Raw genomic sequence first — 18,716 nt, 5'->3', positions numbered from 1 at the left:
GTTCCCCCTAAATGCTTCTACAAGTCAACCAGAGGATTAAGATTGGGTGATCCCCTTTCTATCTTTTTATTTGTTAACCCTTAGTAAGATGATTGATAAGGGAAAGATCGTGGACTAATACAAAGTTTCATGATTGGGAGCCAAAGTTTTGATGTATCCCATCCATAGATCGCTGATGATACATTGATTTTTAGCATGCCAATGGTGGAGAAAGTGATTAAGCTCAAGATTATTCTTCGATGCTATGAGACGATGTTAGGTCAAAGATCAAACTTCAACGAATCAAGAATATTGGGTATTAACATATCGGATGAAGAAACCCGGACGGGTGTGGCTCTTTGGCTTAAAGTCATGGATATGCTCCCCATTGACGAGCGCTCGAATCCCCCTGTAGTAAACTTGATGCGCATTGTTTACGGGTGATTGCGCCCATCCATAGGGATTAGTCCCACCCTAAAATGGGGTGGGGATACCCTATGTCATAAAAAAAAACATATCGGATGAAGAAGTTGATGGGCTGACCAATTTACCGGTCTGCAGAATTTATCCCTTCCCATCATCATATCTAGGTTTGCTTTAGTGAGCGGGTGGAAAAAAAACTATGATTTAGCCGAAACTTTGAATTCATTGCTGAGACACGCGACACGACACCTGTGTCAACACTCCTTTAGACACTTTTAAATGTATGGCTAGAAGTGTCAGAAGTGTCAGTAACTTTATATGTATGTACATATATGTGTGTGCCACTATTTCTAGTTTTTTAGGGGTTGCCATGTCAGATACCGCGTATCCGTGCCGAAACTTGGCACATGAATCTGTGTCCTCAGAACATGATTATATATTCTTTCTATTTTAGCTGTGCCCCCTTTTGTAAATTTTGGGAGTTTGCCGTGTCTGACACTCCGTGTCCGTGTCGACATGCGACACTCGTCAACCATAGCGGATTGACCATATGGAGGAGATCTTGAGGCAAAAACAGAAGTTCATGGAAGGGATCCGATTTAGAGTCTATATGGGAGATATAATAAAGTTTGGGTACAACAAGTGGTGCCAGGAGGCCCTACTCATGGAGATGTTTCCGAATTTATTTGTAATGGTTGTAGATAGGTACATATTTGACAAGGTTTTAGAGTCTATAGGTACCATTAAAAAAAAGATAGGTACATATTTGACAAGGATTGTTTTGAGTGGTCAGAAAACATGACATCATGGGAAACAAACTTCAGAATGAACTTTTTTGACTGAGAATTGGGTAGAGTGGCTGGACTACTTGAGGTATTGGGGGCTTGCTAAATAAAAAGGACTGGAGAGGACAAGAGGGTTTGGATATGGAATTCCTCTGGGGTATTTAGTGTCAAATCATTTATTCATCAAATGACACCTTGCTCTGCATCCCTGCTTCTTGCTGGAGTGTGAAGCATCCCAGCACTGTCCATTGTTTGTGCTTTTAGAAGACAACCTTTTTTTTTTTTTTTGGTTTTGGGCAGGCAACTTTCCTCGACAAAATTCTTAGGGGAGCAATTGCTCGACCCGCAAATGCTAATCACAGGCCACTGCGCATTGTGTGTGGAGGCAAGAGAGTCAGTGGATCACATGTTCCTCCATTACAAGCTGGCTAGAGAGATGTGGAATGAAATCTTGAATAGATTCGGCATATCGTGGGTTTCCCGAACAAAACTCATTAATCTATTAGAGGGGTGGTCTTTTGTACCTTGGCGGAAAAAAAGGAAAGATCTTATGGGATGTTTCGCCAGTTGCGAATATATGGGTATTATGGAAGGAGTGCAACTCTCGGGTATTCAAGGGAATGGTTAAAACTTATCAATTTATCTTTTTAAAGGTTCTCTCTTACTATTTCCTGGGTAAAAGTCCTCCCCATCCTTAGATTTGTGTCGGCCTATGAACTTTGACATGAGTGCAGAGAGGTCTGTGGCAGCAATGAACAGGTGTGGATTGAGAGCCAATTAGCTTAGGTTGTTGAAACTAAACTTTGATGGATCGGATCGGACATGGGGAATCCCAGGTTTGAAGGAGTGGGAGGTTTGCTTTGAGACTTGTTTGGAGCGACGAGGTCCGATTGGGATCACATATTGAAATGAAGCGGAGATCACTGAGGTTCTTCACGGGATCAAGATACTTGACAACAGTCTCCTAGAATGCACTGTAGTAGAGGGAGATTCCACCAATGTTATCACGTGGTTAAAGGGTAGTCACCCTCACTCATGGAGATTTGCTTCCTGGATAGACAAGATTCAGGAGCAAGTGTCGGCTTCTTCTATTTGCTTCCATCATGGTAGAAGGCCGGCGGCTAATGCAGAAGCCAATAGGTTAGCGAGGGAAGTCGTAGCTATAGAGAGCCTTGAGCTATTTGATATCCTAGCCCCTTAGGGTTTTGTTTTTAGTGATTCCTTATCTTGTTATTTGCATTTCATTTCTATTGACCATGATCACCGTGGTGACGTGGTCGCAAGCATCCCTCTTTCATCTTTTTCAATAAAATTCCTAATCATTAAAAAAAACCTATTCAGAAAGTTATTAGAAACTTTTCTTTGATTTCAATTTTCAATTTTCACTTGTTTTTTCTTGAATGGATGAAATACACTTTTGCTGTTTTTTCCCCTCATATGAACCTGAAAAAAATAAAAATAAAAATAAATCTTGAGATTTTCCCTTGCCGAGAAATTCCGAAGAACGATATTTTAGACATAGATCATATCCCAAGCCCTGAAGATTAATGCTTTGATCATTATCAATGAAGAGATTACTGGACAAAGACTTGATAGACATAAATCAATTAGTGGCATCAACGTCGATGAATCAATTATGATTGACATTGTATCACTTTTAAATTGTAAGATAGCTCCTCTTCCTTTAAAGTATCTGAGCCTTCTCCTTGAGGGTGGTGGAGAGGTAATCTCTACCCTGATGATTGGATCCAATAATTGAAAGAATAGAATCTAAACTTGAGAGCTAGAAAAGGAAATACCAAGAATAGAATCTATACTTGAGAGCTAGAAAAGGAAATACCTTTCCCTTCCAAGCCGAATGACCTCGCTTAAAGCTTCTCTATTGAGCATTTCAATATTTTTTTTATTTATGTATAGGATGCCGTCCTCAATGGTTGGAAGAATTGAGAGAATCCAATTGATCTATATCTGAATGGCAATTTCATTTAGGATTGTGCATCTAATAAACTAACGGAAAGTTTGTGTGCCCAAATCGGCTGGTGGTCTTGGTATCAAGAATGTCAGACCTCAAATGTCGTCTAAAGTCTTATTCTCCAAGCATGGATAGAAGGGAAAATGCCTCCGACTGGGGGATGGGTTCTTGATGGACTCTCTTTGGAAATTATTTGCTTAGGCATTACCTATACCTTTATGCAAGAGCTATTGACCCAGATGGCATCTGTGGCTAACTACCTATACAACTTAGCCCCCTACTATGATCATCACTCTTGGTGCCTTCCTCAAAATTTCTGCGGAATTTCTTGTCCTATCGGACTAGCTAACTGGCCACTATTTATCCTAATGAATTGATCATTTGGAATCAAAGCATCCCCAAGTGCTATCTCCTATCTCAGCCGTGCGAATGCAGGATAAGGTTCTCATTAGGAACTGGCCACATAAAAGAAATACCTCTGATCATGGTTTTAAATTTCCACCGAAATCGACCCAACTTGACCGGAATGTTTCCGTTTCCATCCCCAGCGAAACTGAAATTGAAACAACAAAAATGCATAAACCAAAGTCGTAAGTGTAATAGTTGTATACTATACCAGTATGCATTACATAATTATATTTCTATGAATTACATGCGAAATGTGCTGCATGTATTCCGTATAGATATTTATTTGAATTATATGTACTAAATTATTAAGCATGCGCGACAGTGCATGTCACTAGCTGTTTGATGTATTCATTATGGATGGTTGTCTTGCTTGTTTGGTGGTTTCTAAGTGTGTATTTTGCACTTATTCTTGCATTTCCATAAGTTTTGTCTTTAGATTTTATCATTCACATATGTTTCCGTGATGCTACCGGATTTCCGCCAAAATTTCCAACCGAAATCTAAACTTTTCCGTTTATGTGGTGACTGAAACCGAAACTGGAACTGAAATTGAAATTTAAAACCTTGCCTCTGATTACTTGGACCATTGTTTCTATGGATTGTATGGTGAGATCCTCGCATATCTTTATTCATTGTCTAGGGTGGTAAACATTTGAAGCTTCTTCTTCGGTTTGTTCAAAGTTCTTCTACCATAATCAGAGTTGTCATCCATTAGCTCTCTTTGGTCTTCGGGGAATAAGCTAGTGTGTAATAACTAATAAGTGATTGACTTGCCCTTGGAAGTTTTTATTCCCATGTACCATTTGAACCATTTGGAACGAAAGAAATGATCACATTTCTAATGGCAAAAAGAATAACTTGGGCTGCATCATTAATTGGATAATTATTAAAAATTTTAAACAGATTCAAAATGCCAAAATTTTTGCTAATATATTATTACATGTTTGAAAATGTACATGTAGCCCTTTCAGACCCCGCAATGGCGGAAGCCTCGTGCACTGGGCCGCCCTTTTTTTATTATTACATGACAATATATATGATTGGATTGCCATCATTTCTAATTACCTCTCCTCCCCCCACACTAGTGGTTGCCTCCTATCAATCCCAATACATGGCTTCCTCCTTAACTTGGATGGATTGGAATTAATTTTTATGGCATGACAAGCTGCTTAATAGGGAGTAGGGTTAGGGTGAATTATCGAGTTGCCGATTTTGGGGGAGTGTTTACTAATCCTACTATTGGACAGGTGATTTCGACATTTCAGGTCCTTACAACAATTGCGACGCAGATTTGGCCGAGGTCCTCATTGCTTGGAATGGGGGTTTAAGCTAATCCCTCGATAGTTTGGATCAAAGGTGAGGAGGTGACTCGCTTCACATTATCAGGTCAGGTGGTTCAAGGGGTAATCATGCCCCCTTGGGGATTTTGGCACGTATTCAAGGACATGAAGGGCATTGTTTTGTTTTTGGTAGGGGTGCAACTCGGCTCGGGTTGAGGCCAACCCAACCCGAGGAACCCATTTTTCCAACCCAACTCGAGTTCCAACCCGGCGGGGTTCAACCCGACCCAACCAGAGGAACAATTTCCTCAACCCGACCCGACCCGATTTCCATATTGAATTGTGTTTAGACCATCTAAATATGTTCGTCCCACTTGTACTCATACTTTTTAGGGTTTCATTTTCTGATTTTTGGGGAAAAATAGAAAGAGCCGAGTGGTATTTGTGACTTTCCCCAAAAGTTTTAACTATTAAGTCTAAATGTAAAAGACTAATAGTCTAAAACCATAAATATTACTAAAATTTGAAAAACAATAAAAAAAACTTAGCAGAAAATGGTCAAGTTACAATTCAGGTTGGGTTGCCCGATACCCCAACCCAACCCAACCTGACTTTCTGCCTAGTTGTAAGTTCCCAACCCGCAACCCAACCCAACCTGAAAATATTCAACCCAACCCGCGCAAAAGTTGGGTTGATCCCGTTGGGTTCCGGTTGAACCCGACCTGAGTTGCACCCCTAGTTTTTGGAGTGTTCTTGTTCTCATATTCATCAGGAAGGGTATGGTCGTGCAAATTGCCAATTTTGGCACTTCTTGCACATAATTGTTTGTTTGGCATGATATGCCAGTTTTGTAGTTGATTCCCATGTGGAATTCCTTTGGCCTTGTTTCATATTGTTTTATTAATATAGTTCACTTGTTCGAAAAAAAACTCTTATTTGTGGATGGGTTGCAATTCCAGGATAGGCAAGAACTCCAACAATATGTTGCGTTGGACTTGTTGTAGGCTTTGACAACAATCAGGAGGTTTGAGTCGTTTGACGGTTTGGTAAGAGGGCTGTTTTTTCTTGCAAGCCAAAGTAAAAAAATTCCTTGAGTGGCCAAAGTGAGCCAGCAAGATGGAGAGTAACAAGGGGTATTATTCTAAGGAGGCATCATATGACTAGTGCAAACAAGATACATTTAAATGTTTTGGGCTTACGTCATTTGTGGTGCTAATCACAAGGCAAGGAATTGCACAGAGCCAAGGATATGATCAGCAAGATTCTTCAATACCATTAGGACGTCAATGCTATATGAATTGACACCGTATGTGCAGTTCGAAGACCAATTGGCAGACATATTTATTAAAGCTCTTGCCCGATGCCAATTCGGGATTATTTTTTCCATCTTGGGCATTGATGACTTTGACGCACCAAGGCAAGGAGTTGCACAGAGCCAAGGATATGATCAGCAAGGTTCTTCTATACCATTAGAACGTCAATGCTATAACAATTGACACTGTATGTGCAGTCCAAAGACCAATTGGCAGCATTTTTATTAAAGCTCTTGCCCGTTGCCAATTCGGGATTATTTGTTCCACCTGGGCATTGATGACTTTGACGCACCAACACGTTGGGTAGTGTTAATGATATTAAGTTAGATAGAGCCAATTTTTTTTTAAAACCGGAATTTATCTAGGAATCATGGACAACACCTTAAATTTTATTAATGAATGAAATGAGTTAAAAGAGGGGGACATTCTGCCTTACCTCTATACCCAAAAAATACCCACTACATGCAAGCATGGTTTTAAATTTCGTCCAAAATCCAAAATTTTGGTCTGAAATTTTGAGAAATTGATTTTTTAAAAATATAGTATTATTCCAAAATTTAGGGAATTTTGGCCGAAATTTTGGAAAGAATAAAATAATACTTTTTATTGCTGGATTTCGGCAGAAATTTTGATTTCAGTTTCAGCAACACATTTTCAGATTGTTTAATCTATGCGTTAGTATGGGGATGATTATTTGCTAGTCAATTGGAAGATATCATTGTAGTTTTCCATTTACTACTTCTAGTTTGGGCTCTGACTTTAATTGTGCGCTTAGTTTGGCCTTCTATTGTTTGCTGGGATTTTTGCTCACATCACCATGGATCTAATTCATTCTTTGAAATTTGCCCATTTGTTAGGGAACCTTTTGGTTAAGGGATATTTTCATGGCTATATGAAATGTAAATGGGTTTGCATGCCTGTAGAGGATACTATTTCTTATTTACTGACTACGATATGTTGTATTACTTATTTTGGCCCCATTTTAGCAGTGTTTAAAAACGCGTTGACTCGGCTCGGAACTCGGCCGAGTCGACGCGGATTGGTGGTGACCGCGTCATGGAGCCATGAACTCGGCGAGTCCGGGCCATCTTGGTCGAGTTCAAGCCGAGTCAAACACAAATCCAGCTTTTTCCAAGAAAAAAAAAGGAGAGAATATATCACTCTCTTAATTATCAAGGTAAGTGTGTTGCATGCCTACACATAGTAGACAAAGCTGGAGGCATAAAGGTGACTACCTGATAGCTATTCCATCATGAAGTATGTGTTGTCAACATCTTAACAGTTTTGTCTTAAAGCTGGCATCCCTCTTCTCTTTCTCACTCTCACCTGTCATTTTGATAATGCCACCACAAGTATTATTTTGCAGGGGGTATGATTTGATGGGTCATCAAATGGACGGTTTGGATCTTGGGATCATCCTATGGTGTGTGTAGTCGCATAGTCTAGAGTTTTTTCATAAAGTGCAGCACTGCCCATGCCATAGGATAATCCAAACCGTCCATTCGATGCATCACATATAGTCCAGAATTTTTCCAAAAAGTGGTGTAATGCCCATACTTTAGGATGATCCAAACCGTCCATTTGATCCCTCACATCTTGTATTTTTTCATTTATATTTTGTAAAAAATTATGACTAAGCCGCGTCGACCGCGTTCTTGGCCGTGTCTGCGTCGAGTCGACTAGGTTTTTCTTCGGCCGCATTCCGCGTCGCATCAACTTTTTTAAACACTGCATTTTAGTGCCTATTTTTGTGTACCAATGGTTGGTGTTTATCTTATTAGTTCTTCTCCTCTTTCTTTGGTTAAATTTAATGCTTAGATTATATTTAATTTATTGTACTGTATAGGTTGAAGTTCAGTTTCTTTGCTAAAGCAACGTTTTTGGATTAAAAAAGCTTCATCGAGGGACCCAAAGATTCATACATCAGCTAATGTGGCTCGGTTGATGCTGAATGATCCTCTCCATGGACTTGAATGCCTCGCCTTTGCCTGAAGATGATGAGGAAGAGACTTTTGAAGAACATGTTGAAGAAGAAACTACCGTAGATGGAAACACAGAAACATCTGTGGAAATCTATCGCAGAGTACCTCTTTCTCTTTCTTCTACTCTAGCATATTTTTTTCTTAGGAGTAGAAACTTTATTGATTAATTGTGTAGGGTGTGAGGCCAAAGAAACTTTGGTCAAATATTCTTATGCCTTTTCCTTATTCAGATTTTATATTTTTGCGCGTCATTTGCTCATCTTGTTCTTTATCATGAAATTAGCACATTTTCCAATAGAAGACGAGAAGGTGATGACTTGTCTCTGTGTATCAACAATGTCTTAAAAGAAATTTAGCTGTTGATGGTTTTTCATCTGTCATTATTGTGAAGCATTTATATTTGTGAAGCATAAATATAGATCTATTATTTATGTTCTTATTACAGGGTATTCTAGCACAAGCATTTATATTTGGTTTATTGTCAGCAAGCAGGCAAATGTTAGGAAAATTGCTCAAGTTTTGACTTCTGTTCATTACATTGTTTGCTGCTTGAGTTTGCTGGTTTGGTGCAAGTTTTATTATTCAAATGCAGATTCATTAAATTGAACAAATAAAGTAATCGATCATTTTTAAATTACGAGTCAGCCTGAAGAAAACAGCAATCTGGTCTAGGTTTCTTGACATTAGGCATTGAACAACAAATCTTGTCAAGGTTTCAAGGGAGTGGAGATTGCCTATGAACAGAACTGCAACATCGCCAGCTGTTCATTTTTCACTTGTCACAGATGACTTTGATTTTGAGCCTTTCTCACCTCATATTCTGGCCTCAGCCTAGATGGTTTCCCATATGTTTAGTTTGACTTGCTTGGGATTTTGAGCTGTCCCTGTTGTTTTCATGTAGGGTTCTCTTTGAATTTTTTGTTATGCTCAACTTTGGTGTGAACGAGTTAGAAATTTGTGTGCATTAAGATTTGGAGCATAGTTTCCAATAATTGGTCTAGGAATGACGACTTGGGTGTTCTATAGTGAAAATGGGCCCATTTCTTTCATCTTTAAAATGTGTTCTTTTGGTTTCTATGCATTTTTTAGTATGCTTCAGGTACATTCTATGCTTTTTTTTCCAACAATTGGTACAGGGATACCCACTTGGCTGTTCTATAGTGAAATATTTTAAATATTATTTATTATTATCTAATAACTATTTTTCATATTTTTAAATAAATAATTATTCTTCCAGCATTTCCTGAGGTTTCATCTTAAATTTTCATCATTTGCATATGTTTTCGTATATTTTGTGATTTTATAGATTCTTCACTAAAATTTCCAATTGACCAAAATAATGTGATATATGCACTTACGGTTTTGGTTTCAGTATGAGTTTTGATGGGGGTGGAAATCAAAACGCTTAGGTTGTTTCATTTAAGTTTCGAGGAAATTTTGAAACATGATTTTTAATTCTGAACTTTATTTTAAAATAGGGTCGTTTACTTTTAATTAATCTTTTTTCTCCATTAATTGTGTCATGAGTTAAGTGATTGGTAATCATCTGGTGTAAATTATGAATAATTTGTTAGTTTTATCACGTGTCTGTGGTTTAAACTCAGGACTACTGTTTTAGTTGTCTTCCCTATCGTTTATAAGTAGGTTTTTTACTCCTTTCTTTTATATTTTTTAACCTCATCATTTGTGAGGAACTTTTAAACATTTAGAAGGCCCTATTTTATATTTTTTATACTTCTGGAACAAGTCTTTTCTTTGATGCTGTAACTTGTCTCTTTTAGTTGATTTTTTTTTTAATGATGATCTTTTATTTGATTTTGTAAATGCATCACATTGAATTACCACCATTCTGTTGACTCAAATGCTCTCATTGTAGAACGTCCTATCTTCGGAGCAACCACAATTGTAAAGTTTACACTGTGCTAGTTACTACTTTTTCCACGCTTTGGCTATTGATGAGATATGTCCTTTCGCTGGAACCTTTGTTTCCATCGTTTAATGCTCATGCTTTTTTCCAGAAATGCTTGAAGATCAATTTTTGCTAAAGTAAATTAGATTCCTCTTTCTTGTTATTGGGCTGCTCATTTTGGTGATATATTCCTTAGGAGCGCGAAGAAAGGCGGTGCCGATTAAAAAGAGAGCACCCGGATGAAGGGTCAAAGGGGACTGGGAAACTACCTAAGAATGATTCAGTGGCACAAACTACAAATCCCAGATCGTTTGATAAAACCAAGCTGCCCCAAGGTAGGATTTAATGTTATGTATTGTATACACTTGTTTTTTTTTAAAAGTTATGTATGTATTTAATGCTATGTATGTCTTTAATGTTATGTATTTTATACAATTGTTTTTTTTTTAATGTTATGTATGTATTTAATGTTATGTATTGTTATGTATTTTATACAATTGTTAACAATAGAGATATCAGTGATGCTTTTTGTATTTTATGCTTCCATGGGGAAATGGAGTTTGACGTACAGATATTAGCAATGCGTTATGTTCTAATTCCATGAGAAAGTGGTGCTGATGAAATTTCATCTCTGTTATCATTGTCTTCTCAGAACACTTGGAAATGCTTTTAGGTGAAATTATTACAACCCGCTTAACCCTATTTAATAAACCCAAATCACCCATCTTAATAACTAAAAGCTCCGGCACACTTTTTAAATTTGTTTGTGCTTATTTTACCCAGTATAACCATTTCCTTTCTATTAACCAGTGTTTAGGAACTGGGGTTCGGATTATAACTTTGCCAAGGTAAAAAAAAAATCAGAATAGGATTCTAATTCTCCTGAAACAGAATGGAAAGAAATTTAAATTAAAAAAATTTAATTCTAATAAAAATTTCATTCCAATTAAAGTGGAATCAGAATACCACCACTTGGGACCGGAAACAAATTCTGACATTTTCTCCTTCAATTCCGCCATGGTGTCATTTCTGTCTTGCTATTTCTGTTTAGTTTTTTGAACCAAACTTGATTCGGTGCCTGATTCCAGCAATCCAAATGCACCCTTCGGTTATGAGGGGTCAGAATCACATCGGGGCGGAATTAAAGGGAGAAAATGGCAGATTTGTTTCACGGCCCTATAGGTGGTATTCTTATTCCACCTCAGTCGGAATTATGGTTATTATGTTTAGGGATGTCAATGGATCCAGACGGTTCGATGGATCCTCCGAATCCTAACATTAATGAACAGGATCTAAACATATCAATAGGATCCATGGGCCTATTTTGGATCATCAAATGTGGGATCTGAAAATTTTCTGATTGGATATGGGCTTGCAACAGATATCCATTGGAAGTCACGATCCGAACTGTTTTACCAAAATACCCTCCAAATTTTCATAATGTTTATAATTCTTTGAAGGGTATTTTCGTCAAAACCCATAATTAATGAAGTGGAGTGCGATTTCATGACTCAAAAGCGACTTCTCGACTCATGTTTTAGGATTTTTTTTCTTTTCCTGTGAGATTTCAAGATTGTAGAGGAGAGGAGAAGAGGAAATTTCGAGCTCTTCCTCCGGCCACCGATCCCCTCCAGCATCTCCCCCCATACGCCACTTCTACCACCTCTTCTAAGTCCCGGCCGCCGCTCCATAATCACTTCAAAATCACAGCGCCACCATTATGCTAGTCTATTGATCATATATGTTGTCATGAATATACTATTGGTTCATCATTTTGTTATTACTGAATGTTATTGTTATACATCATATTCTTTGATAATAGTTATACATTATATTTCTGTATGTAATTTAGATTCACAAGCATTATTTTACTCATAGATTAAACATAAATAAAATTTTAATTTATTTGAAGAAAATGCATATAGACACACTAAGAGTGGACTGGCATTCTAACTCTTCTTTAGAAAAATTAATTGTGTACTTAGCTTAGTGGGACATAATAGGCCACTCCGATGGACGGTCTGAATTAAAATGAATTGTGATCGTGACGTGGAAGGTAGGATCCGAAGAACATTCCGAATTCGATCTGACCGATGAGGAATTTGAATGGATCGTGACTGTGACATAGGTGGATCCGATCCGAAGTGGATCCGTTGACACCCCTAATTATGTTGTCTCAACTTTTTTTCTAGCCCATTAATAGGAAAATCATAAAAAATCAGAATAGGATATCAATTCCAATTCCAATTCCAATTCCTGGGATCTAACGATTTAAGGGCTTGCTCGGCAATCATTATTTAAAGGGATTCTTACTCCTTTTCTAGCAGTGGATAATAAGCAGAGAAGCAAATGATCCCGCAAATCCCATTCAGCAAGCCGACCCGGAAAGTCTGTTTCAATTTTTACGTTCTAGTTCGATTAGATAATGTGATTCTTTGGAGCGACTTGGATTCACTTCCAAAGATTCTCGTTCATCCGTTTTCGACTATCGAATCGGGCAAGAATGAGAAGCCTCGCCTAGCACACCCTAAAGTTTCTTCTATCTTTATCTCTTTCCATAATAAAAAAGGGCAATCCAATGCATGAGGCTCCCACTATTGCGGAGTCTGAGGAGGGCTAGATGTACGCAGCCTTACCCCTGCTTTGCAGAGAAGCTGTTTCCGTGACTCGAACCCGTCATCCCCAGCCCCCAGGTCACAATAGAGCAACCTTACTATTGCGCTAAGGCTCACCCTCTTGGGTTCAATAATTTTAGATAAAGAGTGTTAAAACACTTCCTGATGTCGAATTCCAAAAACCAGCAAGAGGTTCCCCACTCTTCAGGTTCTCCACTCTTCTTTGATCCGTCTGAGGGCCGAGTGGCAGCCTCGACCCAAGCGGAAGTGCGATGTGTCTGGAAACTCGGGATCGTAAATGGATTCGGGTACTTTCTGATTGCCTCTTTCATGATCTTTTTCTATAGGTAATCAAAACTATATTAAATGAGAAAAGAGTTTTTATACCCTAGTGTAGATAACTTATCTACACCCTAGGCTTAAAATACAGATCCATTTTTCCTTCCATAGTTTGAAGGGTTAGGATGATCCTATGGAGCTGATTTTTTGGGCAAACCCTATTTATGTGAGGACCCGTCTGGATCACCCAAACAATGTGGCCCCCATTGTATTTTAATCATAGGGTGTAGATAAGTTATCTACACAACCCATCAAATGAATGCTTTGGATGATTGAGATGCCGGAAACACCTTGGGCGGGTGGGAAACCTGTTTCCCCTAAAACGTGTTTCTCGTAGTTGGCTAACTCGTTTCCCCTAAAATGAGGGAAACACATTTCGGAAACGTTTCCAAAATATGATACAAAATTGGAGAAATATTTCTGAAACACATGGCAAACATATGGAAAACGTATGTAAATAATGTGTAAACGCGTGAAAAACGTATGCAACACTCATACAAAATGCATATGAAACGTGTAGGAAACATGTGTGGAAATTATGAAAATCATTGTGGAAAAAACACATCATTTCCTAAGACGTTTCTCGCACGATTTTCTATTGTTTCTCGTTTCCCCTGTATTTTTTTTCATGCGTTTCCCGTTTCCGTTTCCCACCCTGGTAACTATGGATTGGATCACCCAAACAATGTGGCCCCCATTGTATTTTAAGCCTAGGGTGTAGATAAGTTATCTACAATAGGGTGTAGGAACTCTTTTCTCATATTAAATTAAGGATTTTCTACTAATTTTAGATAAATTACAATGAGCTTAGTGAGTGTTTTTATAGAACACTCAAAAGGATAAACATAGAAATATAGTTTTGATTATGGAGAGAGATAAAGATAGAAAACATACTAATCCAACCTAATTACCCCATCTAGCTTAATTGCCTAATCAATCTATGTTACCTCATTTAACCAACTTGCCTAATCTACCCCCAAGAGGCCAAGATGATCCAATGGTTAATCTCAACTCAATCCAAAACTGAGATCTCACAAATTCTAACATATTCTACTTTATATTGATATGAACCGTTCATTTTATAAGCCTTAGTTTGGATTCCTTATTGCATAAAATCTACACCAATCATGTAATCCAAACATCAAATGATGTTTTTATTGTCCCTTGCCAAATGTTGTTTTGGGCCGTCCATCAAATAAGGATAGCAAATGATATTATTAGTCCCCTTGTTTTACTTGGGAAAACCCCCTCCAGTGTAAAAAGAGTAGTCATAAATACACAATAGGGGCTGTTCCAACTCCAAAGTAGGAAAAAGGGGTGAATATATCACCTCCCTATATCACTTTCTCTTTTGGATTCCTATAAAAACTACAGTTGATCGCTTCACACAAATATTGTGCGCTAAAGAGTCTCTTTTCTCTGTTCTCCTTTTGAGAGAGTGCTGTCTACCATTTTCTCACTTTTATTTCGTTCTCTTTCTCCAATTTTTTCATTGGAAAAATAACCTAGTAGTTGTTTCCGATGGAAAAGAAATAAATGGAGAAAACCAGTCCCAATATCGACCTCGTTTCTCCTAACCCAGGTAAGTTTCTTTTCAACTATTTGTTCTTACTCTTATTTTCTTTGCTCTGTTTCTCCATCTGGATTTCAACATCTAATCCTTCTTAAACCCCTTCAAGCGAAAACCACCAAGAACGTGTGGCGTGAAAAGTCTTTTATTCTTTTTAACTTCTATTTTTCTCATCTTATTTGTAACCTACTTTTGAGGCATAAGATCTTGTTCTTTTGAGTTGATTTAGGTATCATTAGAAAGGTTTTTCAAGCCCAAGATCACATGATTTGGATGTGATTTGAATAAGTTATGAGCGATTTGCGGATGGATGGAGTGCATGTCTATTACGGGATTTCTATTTTAGGTTTATTTTTGTCAGGCATTTAACTTTTATTTAGGTTACTTTAGATGGACGACTGGGATTAGTTTCTTAGGTTTTAAGTTAGCTTTTAGTGTTTCTTTTTCTATTAAATAGATGTTATCAAAACATTGTAATGGATTTCTTTAAATGATTGAACATAAATTTGCCTTTAGGCTTTTGAGTTTTTGAGAACTTTTGGGCTGCTAAGATTAACTCCTACATGGGTATTTGTTAGAAATAATTTTTCTTATTTAGATGCTTTCCTTATTTATGTTACTGCTATCTTATATTCGATCTTTGCCTCAATGGCTTGGATTCATGCTTCGATCAGCGCATCCCTCGCATCCAACTTTGCTACTGGGATGGAGTGCATGAATATCCGTTGAATCAAGCATGTTTGACTGCAACAAGTCTCTTATTCTTCAACTTCTAATAAAATGGATCGAGGAAACTCAATATCCGTTGCAAGCATGTTCGTCTTAGAGATTGATGTGAACATGCTTGAATCATGAATATCCGTTGCAAGCTTCAATATAAGATCTTAATTAAATGGTTCGATAGAAATTGATGAAAAAAACAATGTAACATTTTTTCTTTCACACGTTTTTTCAGTACCCATTGATTTATCCAATTTACTGTCAGATTCAATTTCTTTTGGTTCTTCATTCATGATTTCATAGTGCACGTCAAACATCACTTCAAATGAATCATTGATAGTATTAGTTGCTTAGGTTTTAAGTTAGCAATAAGATAACAATAACATAAATAAGGAAAACATCTAAATAAGAAAAAAATATTTCTAACAAATACCCATATAGGTGTTAATCTTAGCAGCCCAAAAGTTCTAAAACTCAAACGTTCTAAGAAATCCATTACAATGTTTTGATAACATCTATTTATTAGAAAAATAAACCCTAAAAGCTAACTTAAAACCTAAGCAATTAATCCCAGTCGGCCATCTAAAGTAACCTAAATAAAAGTTAAATGCATGATAAAAATAACCCTAAAATATAAATCCCGTAATAGACATGCATTCGATCCATCCGCAAATCGCTCATAACTTATTCAAATCACATCCAAATTGTGTGATCTTGGGCTTGAAAAACCTTTCTAATGATACCTAAATCAACTCAAAAGAACAAGATATGATGCCTCAAAAGTAGGTTACAAATAAGATGACAAAAATAGAAGTTAAAAGAATAAGAGACTTTCCACGCCACACGTTCTTGGTGGTTTACGCCTGAAGGGGTTTAAGAAGGATTAGATGTTGAAACCTAGATGGGGGAAACAGAGCAAAGAAAATAAGAGTAAGAACAAATAGTTGAAAAGAAACTTACCTGGGTTAGGAGAAACGAGGTCGATATTGGGACTGGTTTTCTCCATTTCTTCATTTTCCATCCGAAACAACTACTAGGTTATTTTTTACACTGAAAAAATTGGAGCAAGAGAACGAAATAAAAGTGAGGAAAGTGTGGAAAGCGCTCTCTCAAAAGGAGAACAGGGAAAAAAGTTTCTTCAGCGCACAATATTTATGTGAAGCGATCAACCGTAGTTTTTATAGGAATCCAAAAGAGAAAGTGATATAGGGAGGTGATATATTCACCCATTTTCCTACTTTGGAGTTGGGACAACCCCTATTGTGTATTTGTGACTACTCTTTTTACACTAGAGGGGGTTTTCCCAAGTAAAACAAGGGGACTAATAATATCATTTGCCATCCTTATTTGATGGACGGCCCAAAACAACATTTGGCAAGGGACAATAAACACATTATGTGATGTTTGGATTGCATGATTGGTGTAGATTTTGTGTAATAAGGAATCCAAACTAAGGCTTATAAAATGAAAGGTTCAGATCAATATAAAGTAGAATCTGTTAGAATTTGTGAGATCTCAGTTTTGGATTGAGTTGAGCTTCACCATTGGATCATCTTGGCCTCTTGGGGGTAGATTAGGCTAGTTGGTTAAATGAGGTAACCTAGATTGATCAGGCAATTAAGCTAGATATGGTAATTAGGTTGGATTAGTATGTTTTCTATCTTTATCTCTCTCCATAATCAAAACTATATTTTTATATTTGTCCTTTTGAGTTTTCTATATAAACACTCACATACTCATTGTAATTTATCTAAAATTAGTAGAAAATCCTTAATTTAATATGAGAAAATAGTTCTTACACCCTATTATAGATAATTAGGTTGGATTAGTATGTTTCTATCTTTATCTCTCTCCATAATCAAAACTATATTTCTATGTTTATCCTTTTGAGTGTTCTATATGAACACTCACTAAGCTCATTGTAATATATCTAAAATTAGTAGAAAATCCTTAATTTAATAAGAGAAAAGAGTTCCTACACCCAATTGTAGAAAATCCTACACCCTATTGTAATTTATTAGATCTTATATTGAAGCTTGCAACGGATATTCATGATTCAAGCATGTAGTCTCTTATTCTTCAACTTCTAATAAAATGGATTGAGGAAACTCAATATCCGTTGTAAGCATGTTTGTATATCCAACTTCTAATAAATATGATTCAAGCATGTTCGTCTTAGAGATTATTGAGCAAGGTTTGATCTTCAAGAGTTTCAATTCATGAACTTTCTTTGATACTTCAAAACATGGTGACGTGTTTTCTTGAACTAGGGGAGAATAATACGTGCGAAAACTACCAAGAACGTGCGACGTGGAACAAGTCTCTTATTCTTCAACTTCTATTTTATTCATCTTATTTGTAGCCTTCTTTTTAGGAATCAAATTTTGTTCGTTTGGCTTGATTTTGGTATCATTAGAAAGGTTTTTTTATTATCTATCTAATAAGCCCAAGATCATGCAATTTGGATGTGATTTGAGGAAGTTATGGGCGAGTTATGGATGTAGTGTATGTTTATCATGAGAATTCTATTTTTGGGTTATTTTGTCAAGCTTTTAACTTTTATTGAGGTTACTTTAGATGGATGACTGAGATTAGTTGCTTAGGTTTTAGGGTTTTTTTTTCTTATAAATAGATGTTATCTACTTAAGATTTTCATGTAAAGAAGGGAATACCCCTCATTTGGATCTATTAAAAGTAGTTTCAAGACCCAAATATAAAAGGATAAGAAGTCAGCTTTCCAGTTCTATTACAAAAGTCGAAAAAATGGGTCGGGTCAAAATACCTTTTCCCCAGTGGCAAAGATACCTTCGATTCGTGTATTCATTTCTTTGGTAGTTAACCGTGGCTGGCCTCTCTATCAGTTGGATATTAAAAACGCCTTCCTACATGGTGACCCCTCTAAAGAGGTATATATGGAGCAACCTCCTGAGTTTGTTGCTCAGGGGGAGATTGGTGTTGTTTATCTACTTCAGAAGGCGTTATATGGGCTGAAACAGTCTCCACGAGCTTGGTTTGGCAGATTCAGTGAGGTTGGTAGGAGGCTTAATTTGCAACAGTGTGCAGTTGATCACTCTGTATTCATTGCTCGTTCTGGTGATGGCTACATCTTGTTGATTGTGTATGTTGATGATATTGTGATGACTGGGGATGATGCAACCGGTATCTAGAGACTTAAGACGTTTCTCCAGACAGAGTTTTGTACCAAAGACTTAGGACGTCTTTTGTATTTTTTTGGGTATCGAGATGGCATATTCTAGAGAGGGTCCTTCCTTATCCCTGAGGAAGTATGTTCTGAACATATTAGAGGAGATGAGATTCTTAGGAGTAAAGCTGGCAGAGGTTCCTATGGATCCCAATGTGAAGCTTCTTCTAGATCAGGGGGGGCTGATGGATGACTCTGGCAGGTACAGGAGAACGGTTG

At 37.2% G+C, this 18,716-nt stretch overlaps 1 protein-coding gene across 9 annotated transcripts in view; it reads left to right on the top strand.

Moving 5' to 3' along the window:
• Positions 1 to 18,716, top strand: part of LOC143892356 (Cysteine proteinases superfamily protein) — a 32,719-nt gene that overhangs the window by 3,292 nt on the left and 10,711 nt on the right. For 4 of the 9 annotated variants that reach the window (XR_013255480.1, XM_077396918.1, XM_077396911.1 and 1 more), the window contains exons 2-3: positions 8,007 to 8,243; positions 10,248 to 10,386. Coding sequence is in view for 8 of the 9 variants with exons in the window: in XM_077396918.1 (XP_077253033.1) it covers positions 8,112 to 8,243; positions 10,248 to 10,386 (271 nt within the window). In the remaining variant the exon portion in view is untranslated. The other 5 variants (XM_077396917.1, XM_077396912.1, XM_077396916.1 and 2 more) reach the window with 5 other exon arrangements.

The sequence above is a fragment of the Tasmannia lanceolata genome, unplaced genomic scaffold (assembly GCF_043159265.1).
Source record: "Tasmannia lanceolata isolate RefF3 unplaced genomic scaffold, GAP_Taslan_0.1 ptg000015l, whole genome shotgun sequence".
NCBI classification, from domain to species: domain Eukaryota; kingdom Viridiplantae; phylum Streptophyta; class Magnoliopsida; order Canellales; family Winteraceae; genus Tasmannia; species Tasmannia lanceolata.
This window is presented reverse-complemented; position numbering and strand designations above follow the sequence as displayed.